At 41.5% G+C, this 13,036-nt stretch overlaps 1 protein-coding gene and 1 pseudogene across 7 annotated transcripts; both read left to right on the top strand.

Annotated features, from left to right (window-relative positions):
- The first annotated feature begins 47 nt into the window (after positions 1-47).
- Positions 48-6,918, top strand: LOC115667707 (folate synthesis bifunctional protein, mitochondrial-like). 7 transcript variants are annotated; one of them, XM_056311475.1, is made up of 6 exons: positions 864-938; positions 1,124-1,156; positions 1,225-1,336; positions 1,502-1,552; positions 3,339-3,416; positions 3,850-5,465. In XM_056311475.1, the coding sequence occupies exons 3-6, from the start codon at positions 1,276-1,278 to the stop codon at positions 5,319-5,321; spliced, it is 1,662 nt and encodes a 553-aa protein (XP_056167450.1). In that variant the 5' UTR covers positions 864-938; positions 1,124-1,156; positions 1,225-1,275; the 3' UTR covers positions 5,322-5,465. The 7 variants fall into 7 exon arrangements, with proteins under 7 accessions (XP_056167451.1, XP_056167450.1, XP_056167452.1 ...); XM_056311474.1 differs by lacking the exon at positions 864-938 and adding an exon at positions 6,789-6,918 and having other exon boundaries at positions 999-1,156; positions 3,850-5,354; XM_056311473.1 differs by lacking the exon at positions 864-938 and adding an exon at positions 6,085-6,188 and having other exon boundaries at positions 999-1,156; positions 3,850-5,354.
- Positions 5,616-10,788, top strand: LOC115665970 (protein disulfide isomerase-like 1-6; annotated as a pseudogene).
- The last annotated feature ends 2,248 nt before the right edge of the window (positions 10,789-13,036 follow it).

Raw genomic sequence — 13,036 nt, 5'->3', positions numbered from 1 at the left:
TTTTGGTAATTTTGCCGTATTCTAATAGCAATTTCGCAAATACCTTGGTGCAAGCTCTCTAGCTCGCTCTCTCTGTTCACAGCTCCCAATCACCGGTGCCTCTTCTCTCGATTGAGCTCAACCAATAGTAGAAATTCCGTCGAAACGCTGTGTTTGTTCTAGCCCTCGCGTCGCATTCTCGTCCTCGTTTCTCCGTACTCAGCTCTCCATGCGCGGGTCCTGAAGTGACCACCCACTTTGGGCTCCATTCGGCCGACGGCGAATGGTTTCCGACCGGAGGCTTCGATCGATCAAGCTGTAGAGCGGACTGGAGCTTCAATGGATGAGCTTATTTTCCGACACAGCGTCTTGGGTAGTGAGTGAACTCCTTATTTAACGTAATTTGTTCGGGGGGAGTGGGACTCTCTTTGTTGTCTTGTTTGATGCGAATGTGTGCATAGTTTTCTGATTGTGTTTGAAAGTGTGTAACGCCGTTTGGAAGTCGAATTGCAATTGCCTGTGTAGTTATTCGGCGATGGATCTGGTGTGGGGGGTTTTTGTCAAAATCTCAGCTTTGGCTGGGGGAGATGTACGGATTTTACATGGAATTTTTTTTTGATCGAAAAGTAAAATATTTCATTAATTAACTAACGGAAGGATAACATAAGTTATGGGTTTCTGAATATAAAAAATCCCGTAGAAATAATGATGATTTTACAAGTCAATCTTGCAGTAGGGCTTTCTTGCGATGTGTTTTGATTAAGAAATCTGCCACTTGATTTGATTCGCGTGGATTGGAGACAAGCTCTACTGCTTTTAACCTAGACAGCTTTTGTTGGCATTCTTCAAGGATGGCCTGAATCTCCCACGGGCCCGGATGTCCACCAAAGATAAGCTGTCAGAGCTCACCACCACGTGCAGATCAACACTTCTCTGCAGATCAGTTTTGCTTTTCCACATATCAGTTTCATCTTCTAAGTACAATAGAGCCGCATGCAAAGCTAGGGTTTCGATTCCATCACCGAGGAGGCTACCACGCTTTTAGCAAAACCACCCACAACTCTCCCAGTAGAATCTCGGCAGATCCCGGCAACGGCACCCACCCTCTCGCCTTCGACGATTGACCCGTCGATGTTTAGTTTTAATCCGCCGGTCTCTGGAGGAGTCCACGAAACAGGTGAGTTCCCCTTTCGCTTTTCTCTGTTGATCACTTTGGGGTTCCAACGCTTGAAGTTTTTGTCTAAGGCACATGCTTCGTCGACTATCAAGCTTGGATCTGGACTTCGATTCTGAAAGATGACTCTGTTTCGAGCCAACCAAATTTTCCACAATACCCCGGCGACCAGCTCAGGTGACGGTAAGTCTGTATTTTGTAGCAAAATTTCCAACAGCCACCTGTCGATTCTAGTAATTCCGTAGCGAGAGATATGTATTTGCAGTCGGTAGTCTGACCAAACTGCTTTTGTCCAGTCGCAAAGTAAGAAGAGATGCTCCACTGACTCAGGGGTTTGGCTGCAAACAGGGCAAAGGGGATCTGGCGTTATTGTTCTCTTGCACAGGTTCTCACGAGTTGGTAAGCTATTCTGGCACACACTCCAAATGAAGTGCTTGATTTTTGGCATGGTATTGAGGTTCCAGATTTTCTGCCATAAGGATTTGGGAAATTGATACGAGGAGGAGGCCTGGTTGTGATTCTGCTGATATTCTGATGGCTGCATTCTGTTATAGGAGTCTTTTACAGTGTATTTCCCCATTTTATTCCCTGCCCACACTAGCACATCTTCTTTGGGGTAGAGCTCAGTGGTATAGCCGTGATTTCCTCTACTATATGCTCGCTAAAAAGAGAATTCAGTTTCTGTTCATCCCAGCATCTTTGTCTCCTTTGCACCATTGTGGCATGAACAAACTTGGTATTTCTATCTCCCCAATTCAGCCAGTTGATGCGAGATCTTAATCCCCAATACAGTTCCTCCTGCCTCCATAGCTTTTCGATTTTCCCCTTGACAGCCTGAATTTTGTCTTTGGTAGATTCTCCCGATCTCCTATTTGTGAGTGCCACTAGCTGTTTTTTTAGATCTTCAATTTGGCGATACACATTGGAAAACTTTTGACGACTCCATGTAGATAGGGCCTTGGTAACTTTTTCTAGTTTAGCTGCAACTTCCCCCTGCTGGGAGTGTGTGTCTAGCCAGGCTTTGGTAACAATTTTATCATATTCTGTATCATCCACCCAATAAGCTTCAAATTTGAACTCTTTTTTTCGTGCTTCATAATTTGGGTAGAGCGAAAGAAGGATTGGACAATGATCGGAGCCAATGGCCGGTAGTGCAAAAGCTTCCGCAGTTGGGAACGAAACCCTCCAATCTAATTTACTGAGCACTCGGTCGAGCCTTTTTTTTACCAAGTCAACCCCCTCTCTATTGTTGGACCATGTAAACGCACATCCCTTACTTTCAATGTCCAAAAGTGAGCAGTCATATAGAAAATCTCGAAAAGCAACTTGTCTGTAGTAATCCGCTTCTCTCTTTCCCTCTTTCGCCCAATTGTATAGAACTTTGTTGAAATCACCCAGGCAAACCCAAGGAAGGTGGTTGGAGTAATGTATGGCTCTCATATGTTGCCATAGGTGCAATGTCTCCCGGAAATTAGTAGAAGCATGCAGAAAAGTGAGTCTCATGGCTGTCCCGCTTCTCGGTTCTTTGCAAATTACGTCAATAAACTCAGCCGAGCTGGCAACTACGTTTGGGGAAACCTCATCATTCCAAAAGAGTGCTAAGCCCCCGGCGATACCTCTCGGTTCCACCACCTTCGAATGCTGAAAATTGAGTCGCCTACGAATACTGTCCACCATCATCTCTTTATTTTTAGTTTCCATCAAAAACACCATAACGGGCCTTTCTTGAGCCACAATGGCTCGCAGTGACTGGAATGTCAGGGGTGTGCCCAACCCCTGACAATTCCAGCTCAATAGCTTCATTTAATCGCCGGTGGCTTATTAGGGCTAGCCACCACAGCCCACTCACGCCCGTCTTCAGCCATATGAATAGGGGTTTCCAGCAATAAAGATTCGTCTAGAGACTTGGAGCTTGTTCTACCCAATCCATATGGGTTGTACCTCCTTAGTTTCTTGGTAGGAGGGGGTTTTTTCCCCGCTTTACCTTTCTTCCGCCACCCTTCTTGTACATCCATGCCTACATTGATGAAAATTGTATCGAACACATTTTAGTGGCCGGGTTCGGCGGGCCGGCGGCCGCCACCAGCCCCACGTCGTGCGGTCGATCTCTTTTTATGATGGAGTTGCTCGTTATTGTTTTCTGTGTTGGCACTAATGATTGTACTCCGAACTCATTCGAGTGCAGTGTGCTTCCTGATGAATGTCTTCAAGCAGGTATTACCGGCCAAACGCCGTATTGCCGGTGCCTTCAAGTATGGTGCAGGTGAATTCCTACTTCTAGTCGTGGCTGGGATTTTGAGAGAATGATTTTTTTCTGGTAGTCCACCCCATTGCCAAGAATTTTTCTTGATTTCAAATCTGTCGTTGTATGCTTTGTGTTTGGAGAAGAAGAGAAGTTCGACCTAATTGACAGTCGCACTAATCGGCTCTTCTCAGATGATAGGTAGCTGACGTAAAGTGTCTTTTGTTTTATAATATGATTTTTGGTTGCGTAACGTCTTGTATAATCTGTTAGTACTGGATATTCACCGCTAATCGGCGCACCTCCTTTTTGATAGTTCTCTAAGAAATCTAAATTTGTAACCTTGCACGTATGCTCGTAACAGAAGCTTTCATCTCGGCAATAAGCATGCGGTGCATGGCACTTGTTGTTGGATGTTTTCTGGTCGAGTTCCTCATCATGACTTTCTTTGCAGCATTCTCCTTATGCTTCCGCCGCTCGTCCTCGGATACCGTCATGGAGGTTCATTCTCAAGAGCAGGAAGTCATAATCGCTCTAGGCAGCAATGTGGGTGACAGACTCAACAATTTCAACGAAGCTTTGGACTTGATGAAGAAGTCTGGTCTACGCATTACAAGGCATGGTTGTTTGTACGAGACAGCGCCTGCTTATGTCACCGATCAACCTCAGTTTCTGAACTCTGCAGTGAGAGCCGTCACAACTCTCGCTCCCCATGAATTACTACACCAACTTAAGAAGATCGAAAAGGACATGGGTCGCACAAATGGGATCAGGTATGGCCCGAGGCCAATTGACCTGGACATATTGTTCTATGGGAAGTTTAGAATTAACTCTGACACACTTGTAGTCCCTCATGAGAGAATATGGGAGAGACCATTTGTGATGGCTCCGCTGATGGATTTGATTGGATCAACTGTTGACAGTGATGTAGTGGCGTCTTGGCATTCTCTGTCGATGCATTCAGGCAGTCTTTATGAATCGTGGAATAAACTGGGTGGTGAATCTTTGATTGGGAAGGAAGGACTCAAAAGAGTTTTACCTATAAGAAATGACCTCCTTTGGGACTGGTCGGAGAGAACATTTGTGATGGGTGTTCTCAACCTAACGCCAGATAGTTTTAGTGATGGAGGGAAGTTCCAAAGCGTGGAAGCTGCGGTTTCCCAGGTCCGTTTGATGATTTCGGAGGGGGCAGATATGATTGATCTCGGGGCCCAATCTACCAGACCTAGGGCAGATCGGATTTCTCCAAGAGAAGAATTAGAGAGATTGATTCCAATTTTAGAAGCTGTCCTGGAAATGCCTGAGATGGAGGGGAAGCTCATCTCCATTGACACATTTTACTCGGAAGTCGCTTCAGAAGCAGTGAGCAAGGGGGCACATATCGTAAATGATGTATCCGCAGGGACGTTGGACAACAACATGATTCCTGTTGTCGCTGATCTTAAGGTTCCTTATGTTGCGATGCACATGAGGGGGGATCCGTCTACTATGCAAAATAGAGAAAACCTCCAATACGACGATGTGTGCAAGCAGATTGCATCCGAGTTGTTTACTAGAGTGAAAGATGCCGAATTATCTGGTATACCAGCTTGGAGAATAATCGTGGACCCAGGAATCGGATTCTCAAAGAACACTGAACATAATGTGGACATCCTCGTGGGATTACCAGCCATTCGAGAAGAACTTGCGAGAAAAAACTTGGCTCTCTCTCATACCCCTTTACTGATAGGTCCTTCTAGGAAAAGATTTCTAGGTGACATTTGCGCTCGTCCGATTGCCCCGGAGCGCGATGCAGCAACGGTTGCTGCTGTCACTGCCGGAGTACTTGGTGGTGCAAATATCGTAAGGGTTCATAATGTCAGAGATAACTCAGATGCTGTGAAGCTCTGTGATGTGATGCTGAAAAGGAGGAGCTCCACTGCATAGTACATCCGGCCTGCTTCTGTCCATCGATTTAGGGTGTGTATTTTTCGGGAAAACTTCGTGATAATGGAAAATGCTTTTCGAGAAATTTTATATAGACATTTTCTCATTTTCAGGTTAGGGAATTCATTTTCCTAACTTTAAGCATGTATATTTTCTTTGACCGTAAATGGTTTTCTGTTGATTGATCATTTTCAGTAAATCAAACACGTGAAAGTTCATAAAACTAATTCGCGGAAAATTCTTTCACTCAAACAAAAACATCCTTATTTCAAATGTTCTGTCTTGCTTAGCATAGTTGACATTATGGGATGGATTCTTTTTTCCATGTAAAAGCAAAGGAATGGGCTATTGTACAAACCGAAGGTGTTGAGATCACACTGTGAAAACAGACACTTCGATGTTCAAGCAAGTTGAAAAAAGAACTCCATTTACGGGCTGTTTTCTAAACTAAGTTAAATTGCTTTGCTCTTTATAATGAGCAATTCATTGTTAAGAAGTCATTGATTATGAGCGAAGTCTATCTCCAATTTTCGCTGCGCTAAAGAGAAATAAACAGGCCGTCTCGCAATTGCTGCTGGAGGCTCTAGTTAAGAACACGCCCTATGATATAGTTGTAGCGCATTTGCATGAGCAACTGTTGGTCTGTTAAAACTCCAAGAACCATCTTCTTCACAAATCAATCTTCTCTATATGGTTTTGGTCACGCCGCAAGGCTTGGTGTTAGCAATAGCTTGAGGATTATCGCTTTCAAACTTTTCTTCAGCCATGGGCTTTCCTTCCGGTGGATTCTTCAAGATTGTGAGGAGCTGAACTTCGTTGTGATGATCCTGTTGCTGAGTTTAGTACAAAAGCGTATCAGGTACCCACTCAAAGGCCATGTGAACTGTCATGACATATTGATCTGCTACAGAGCACTGGACACTCCACTGCAGTTATTTAATGGGATTTGTGGGAGTGTACAGCATTAGTACTACATGGTAAAGCAGCTGTGTGTGAAACCGTGTGCACACGGATGGTCTGCCTTTGATCGGACCGGAGTGGTAGACTTAGTCAGGTGTAAGTCATGATATTGCCTCATTGTGATATGAAAAGGAAGAAGAGAAGGAAGAATTTTTCTTTGTGGAAATTAGTTTAGGCCCCCACGTAGTTTCTGTTTGTTATAAATTATTGCTAGTTGATTGAAGGTTCGCCTTAGTGGAAGTGCACCACTACATGATCTTTCTCTTTGTTTATGTATTTACTTGTTTGCATATTCAGTTTGACTTGTGACAGGATTTGCATTCAGACGAGCTTATTCACTGATGTTTTTCTTTTCCTTTTTATCCTTGCTGTGTTAGCATGTTGGTGGAATTGGCCGTAATTACTAAGCTATATGGCTGGAATTTACGTCGATATAGTGTTTCTCTTGACCGGTGCAATGGTTGTATGGCGATTGTATTGAGTTATCTGAATTTGATTATGGAACAGGGAAGAAATAGTGATCTGGGCAAGGAAAAAGACTGGGGTGCCTGTTATTAGGATAAACTCGGTGACTGAAGCAGAAGAGTTTCTTAAGAAGTATCATATGTTCGCCATTGGTGTATTTGAGAAATTCAAGGTACAATTTCATTTTTATGGAAGTGATCGGATTACTTTATGAAACAGACTGTTTGACATATGGAAGTAAAGTTGGCTGTAGCTGGTCCATTTTTTCGTTTATTATTCCTTTCAGATACTGTCATTCTTTCTCCTTTAAGGTGCAAGTTACAACCTGATCTTTGAACTTTGCTTAGTCAAACTTTTGACTCCACTTGAGGTTTCATGGATGCCATATTGAAAGTTGTAGCCCATCGGTTTGCTTGGTTTGGTTGCATGTGTGCCAGTCCTTAGTTTAAATTGACCTTTAACAGAAAAACTCTATGTCAATACATATTCTTACGTGTTGATGCTTTGCAACTATATCTCATTGCTGTCTGCTAATTGATAATTAAAGATCATGTTGTTTCTCATTACTTTCACTCACCCGGAATACAATTCTCCCTGCAGGGCCCTGCTTATGAAGAATTTGTTAAAACAGCGACAGCTGACAATGAAATCCAATTTGTAGAAGTTAGCAACATTGAGGCTGCCCATGTTCTTTACCCTGACATCGACTCTTCTAGCTTTTTCCTGGGCATTGTCAAAAGTGAGCCCGAAAGATATGCTGGATATGGTAGGTAGCAACTTCTTTTACAGTTGAGTTCTGAATGCTCAATCTGCCGTGGTGTTCCTATAAAAGCTTAATGCATGTATGGTTGCCTTTATTCCAGGGTGCCTGCACTTCTAATAAAATAGTGGACATGTAAAACAAAGCTTGATCCCCTTTTTTCTGACAATTGTGACCAAACCTCACAAGTACACTAAAATTTGATTATGCAGAAGGAGCCTTTGAAATGGAAAAGCTGCTGCAGTTTTTGGACCATAACAAATTTCCGTTAGTTACCAAATTGACTGAACTTAATTCCATCAGAGTTTACTCCAGTCCCATAAAACTCCAGGTGCTGTTTTACGAGGACTTGATTATGCCTTTTCTTAACCTTTACTTTCTTTATCCTGCTTTGGTTTATTTCCATATATGAAGTATGTCTCAGTTAAAAGCTTGGAGAGTTTGGTGTGCCATGTTTTTTTCTTTTTTCCTGTGTTCTTGGTTAACCCCATTTCATCAGTTCTTAATACAATATTCAGCAGCAACTGCACTGATTGATATCTTAACATATTTGAACTCTTAAGCTTTGCACTTGGTATGAGAAAATAACCATGGAGAATTTCTCTATTGACTTATCAGTGACATGTATCCCTTTTCCCTTTTCCAGCTTTTCGTGTTTGCTAAGGCTGAAGACTTCAAGGATCTTCGTGAGCCTCTTCAAGATGTGGCAAGAAAATTCAAGTCAAAGGTACACAATTCGACTGATATGAATTCTCATGACTGGTTTTCACAGCATGACACGAGGCAAAGCACCGAATACGAAGAGAAAAGCTCTTTTGACATGACACCGTACACTTTAACACTTAGTCTGATTCAAGTTAACATGTTTCCAACTTAAGTCGAACAATTTGACTTGTTAAACAAAGGTAAGAGGTTTTGATGGTAATATGGATGGACACGAATCACAAACATGATTATGACACACTGACATGAATCGCCAAGCTGACTATTGAGTGACCATAATTTACTGTGATTAAACTTTTTCCCTTGGTGGCAATGGTTTTCTAACTCCATTTTGGGATATAGATAATGTTTATCTATATCGACATTGCAGACGAAAACCTAGCAAAGCCCTTCTTAACTCTGTATGGACTTGAAGACACAGAGGACACCGTGGTTAGTTTCCTATTACTTCACAGTCAATTCGAAGGACCTTTGTTATGGACCTACGAATTAATGGAATTTTGTTTTCTTTTGGCATGCCTAACTAGGTGGCTGCTTTTGATAACAAAATCAGCTCCAAGTATTTGTTGGAGACAGATCCAACACCAGCCAATATAGAAGCAACCTCTTTGTTTTTTGTGGTTGTTCTCTTGGAAACTGTCCCTTACCTGCTGGACTAAGAAGTTTATCTGAATTTGCTTTCATAGGATTTCAGCTCAAAATTTCTCCAGGGTTCATTATCTCCTTACTTCAAGTCTCAGTCAGTACCAGACAACGTGAGTATGCTTATTTAGTTTGACCAAGAAGCTATGGGAAAGTTCGTCCATGCATCAGTAGCCCCTAATGTCATTTGCACTAGTCTCTTATCTACTCGATGTCTATAATAGTCTTGGGGCCTAATAGCATAAAAGTTGCATATGCCATTTGCAATTGCATGTATCAATTAGACTTCCGCAATTTTCTTTGGATGCAAAACCAGCTGAAACTAGGTTATGCCAAATAACACAATCCGCTGCAAACTTAGCAGTTCTTCTCTTCCTCGAAGTTGTTTCCAGGTTTTTATTCTGTTACTTTTGTAATGTCCTGCTCTGATGATCATGCGTAAATGCAGCAACAATCATGCAAGAGTCGTGAAAAGTAAATATCTCTGTCTGTATGTTTTATGTAGATTAATCAGTCTAACATTTTGTTATAGAAGTACTAACGGTTAATCTGTTTGCCGCCATCAGCTTACTGGACATTGTGCTTGTGCATTTGTTTTTTTCTACTTACTTATGGTATTTAATTCATGCTTTCGATTTTGCAAATAGCAGAAAGAGGCAAGCATCCAGGTCGTTGTGGGAAAGACATTTGATGACATAGTTTTGAACAGTCCCATGAATGTCTTTCTTGAGGTACGTGTTCTTCATCTTTCATAGCTTAGTTTACTTCACTCATTTGGTTGGCTTATCTAAAGATGATCTGGCTGTGCAAGAAGCACATATCATATGCTAACTACAAGTCCCAACGCCTGCTTTTTAGTTGTATACAGTTTATGAAAGTCACTTGCGCGATTTCAAAGTATGATCCAGTCAAATATTCTTCTCTTTAATGACCAATATGAAACAGCCACAGCAAACGACTCTAAGCATTGCTGTAAAAATCTCTTTTCACAGGTTCACACGCCTTGGTGCATCAACTGTGAGACTACAAGCAAGCAAAGTAGAGAAGTTAGCTAAGCACTTCAAAGATTTGAATAATTTGGTTTTTGCGAGGATCGATGCTTCTGCAAATGAACATCCAAAATTACAGGTAGTTAACCTGTTCTTGTCACGATGAGTAGAATTTACTAGTCTCTCCAAGGGTGAATTTTCTAAGTAAATTGGAAATTTACATATCGAGTTATTGATGAAGTGCATGTATAAAATCATGCTTGGAATCAAAAACATTTTGGCTGCCAGATGAGATGGCTGATGTCGTGATAGACAAACGATGATTCTTAAAAGCGGCTTGTCCTTATAAAGCAAACAGAGTTCGAACTTTTGTAACAGTGTGGGGCGTTACTTAACATTAGTGATATTATAACGTAACGAGCTACCACTCTTTCCTGGAAAGTTGCATATTTAGAGTATATTTGTCTCCGCAGGTGGTTGACTATCCGACGCTCCTATTTTACCCTGCAAGTGACAAAGCCAATCCGGTAATATATGTCCCCCGAAAAGTTTATTAATTAGTTTTGCCGCTTCAAGTCGTCTGATGCATGATATACTGTTTTTGCAGATAAAGGTTTCTGCGAAATCAAGCTTGAAAAACATGATGAAGGTCATCTCGAAACATTTGAAATCCAGCAACGACGGCCCTAAGGATGAATTGTAATATATGTGGTGATGAAAGTATAGAAATTAGAAATGGAGGATGCTTAAATAGTTCTGATCTTTTCTTTTCTTCGAAAAGAAGACTATTTTAGCATTCGTTTTATCATTTAACTGTGTACAACCGATGGATAGAGTGCCTTGTTGCAGTAAAAATGCATAGCTCATAGTACTTTACACCTTACACAGATGCAAGGATTCTTGGTCCTCTGATTGTCTTTGACAAGAATTTGTCTGAAAGAAATCAAATGGCATGATGAGTGAATTACATATTCACAAGAAAGTCTCTGTAATACCGTATCTTTCTTAGGCATTTGAGTTGTGCCTTGGAACGGAATCAACATGGATCAACCCAAAGAAAGCATGAAGTCTCTTCTAGATGAGATTTAAAAGAGCTGACGCATGTGGGTCAGATCTTTTGTAAAACATGAACGTAGGGTGATCGGTTCTCGGTTTCTGGAACTAGGGATCGGACCGCTTGGTATTGGGACCGGATCGGTTCTCGGTTTCTAGAACTAGGGATCGGACCGCTTGGTATTGGGATCGGACCTGACGGTCAGGCTCCTGGGCGGACCAATGGAACCAGGCAAATGATTGTTCCTAGTCCTCTCTAAGGTCCATGGATACTCATCGTCTTCTTCAGCCGGAACATCTTCATCAGATTGGTCTTTGTTGATTGGGAGTGCTCCAGGAGCACCACTTTTCGTGTCCTCAAACTCCTCAATCTCTCCCTCCCCTTCACGTGTAGAATACCGATTTCCCTCAACTGAACTTGCTATAGAATATTCTTTATTGTCATCATCTAGTTCCTTGTAATTAGGATGCTTTTTATTCTTGGGCCGCCTCCTCTGTCTCACTGATTCAGATCCTGGTCCATTGGGACTTCGGTCCGGTTCCCCTGATACCGGGGACGGGATCGAAAATCACCGATTTCAATTTTATAAAACCGGAAACTGTACCAACGCCTTCGGGAACCACCAACCGATCTAGTCAGTTTCCGATTCGGCCGGTCCGTGTTGTTCGACCCTAGATGAACGTGCTCATTTTCTCTGTAGGACCAAAAACCACGCAAGAAATAGTTGCTAATTTCTTGTTTCAAGGATTTGCTCCTTATCTCATTCAACCGGTATTTCAAAACTGAATTGCACCAGCAGTTCAATTGGGTGGTTTGGCCTACCATACTTTTCATGTCTTTTTCATTTGAATTGAATAGGTCAAATCGATTTTTTTAAACTTTGAACCCAGCCATAACAGTCAATGTCAATGGTGGCTTCATGCCTGTAATAATAAGTAGGCATAATTACACAAATAGTCCATGAATTTTGACCCAACATGCAATGTAGTTCCTAAATTTTTAATTTGTTTAATGTTATTCTTTAACTTTTGGTATATGTTCAATCTAGTCTATAAATTATATGAAAATATCTGATGTTATCTTTTTATTATTCAAGTTTAGAAATAACTTTGAACATTTTTATATAATCCAAAAATCATATTGAACATATACCTAAAAGTTCAGGATTGACATTGCATATTGTAATAAAATTCGGCTTTTCTTGACTTCTCTTTGCTCTATTTATCACATTTCGCATGTGATCACCGGTTTTCTTCTTAAAAATTCTTCTAACTTCTTTCTCTTCCGCTTCATCCCACCTGAACTTCCGCTGCAAGCAATCAATAGAAAAATAATTGTACACTCAGTATGCTAAATCGAACTTAGTTTGTGAGGAAATAGAAGGACAAAACTTACCTTGAACTCATTCCACCACAATTCCTTTACTTCTTTTGGAGCGGTGGTCCAACTACTATACTGCCCCATCCAATAGTTATTGATTATTTTATTAAGTCTCCTCACAACATACGTAGCGTCCGTGAATCTGCAAACGGGTTATAACGATGTCAACATACGTAGCATCCGTGAAGCATACAGATAATTCAGTTGACATTCATAATAATTTACATATACTCAAAAAAATGAAGTACGTACGAATCTCCAAATGGGGCTATCATGAATCGGTTATCTTCTTCATCATTCGAGTGTTGCATTAAAGAAGAAGGTGGAACCGAAAGCGATGGAACTGAAATAAATTCAGTTCGCATTTGAGGGTCGGAGGAAGGGCCAATGTGTCCATGTACTGGTTGAGGGTTAGATGAAAGGGCAGGGGAAGAGGAAAGGGACGGGGACAAGGACGAGGAAGGGGAAGGGCCTGGTCTTCTTTGTGAAGCATCACCACGACGCATGTGACATCCACGTTTATACTAACAAGTTGGAAGGTTAGACAAAAATGTAAAAAATTATGAACATGTATTAGGGACACATAATGACGTGCGTCGTGAAGCTTACAATTTTGTTATTGAGAGCAAGAGAGAAACTTGGCCTCTGAAAAAAAGTAAGCTGTCCGGAAATGTCTACGAGCTAAATTTCTAGTCGTACAACAGTAAAAAAAGGAGAACAACTCATCTATCTGGTCAGGGTC

This window comes from Syzygium oleosum, unplaced genomic scaffold (genome assembly GCF_021117445.2).
Source record: "Syzygium oleosum isolate NSW1041296 unplaced genomic scaffold, Sole_v2.1 Sole_v2.05, whole genome shotgun sequence".
Lineage (NCBI taxonomy): Eukaryota > Viridiplantae > Streptophyta > Magnoliopsida > Myrtales > Myrtaceae > Syzygium > Syzygium oleosum.
Note: the sequence above shows the minus strand (reverse complement) of the source record. Positions and strands in the feature narration are given on the sequence as shown.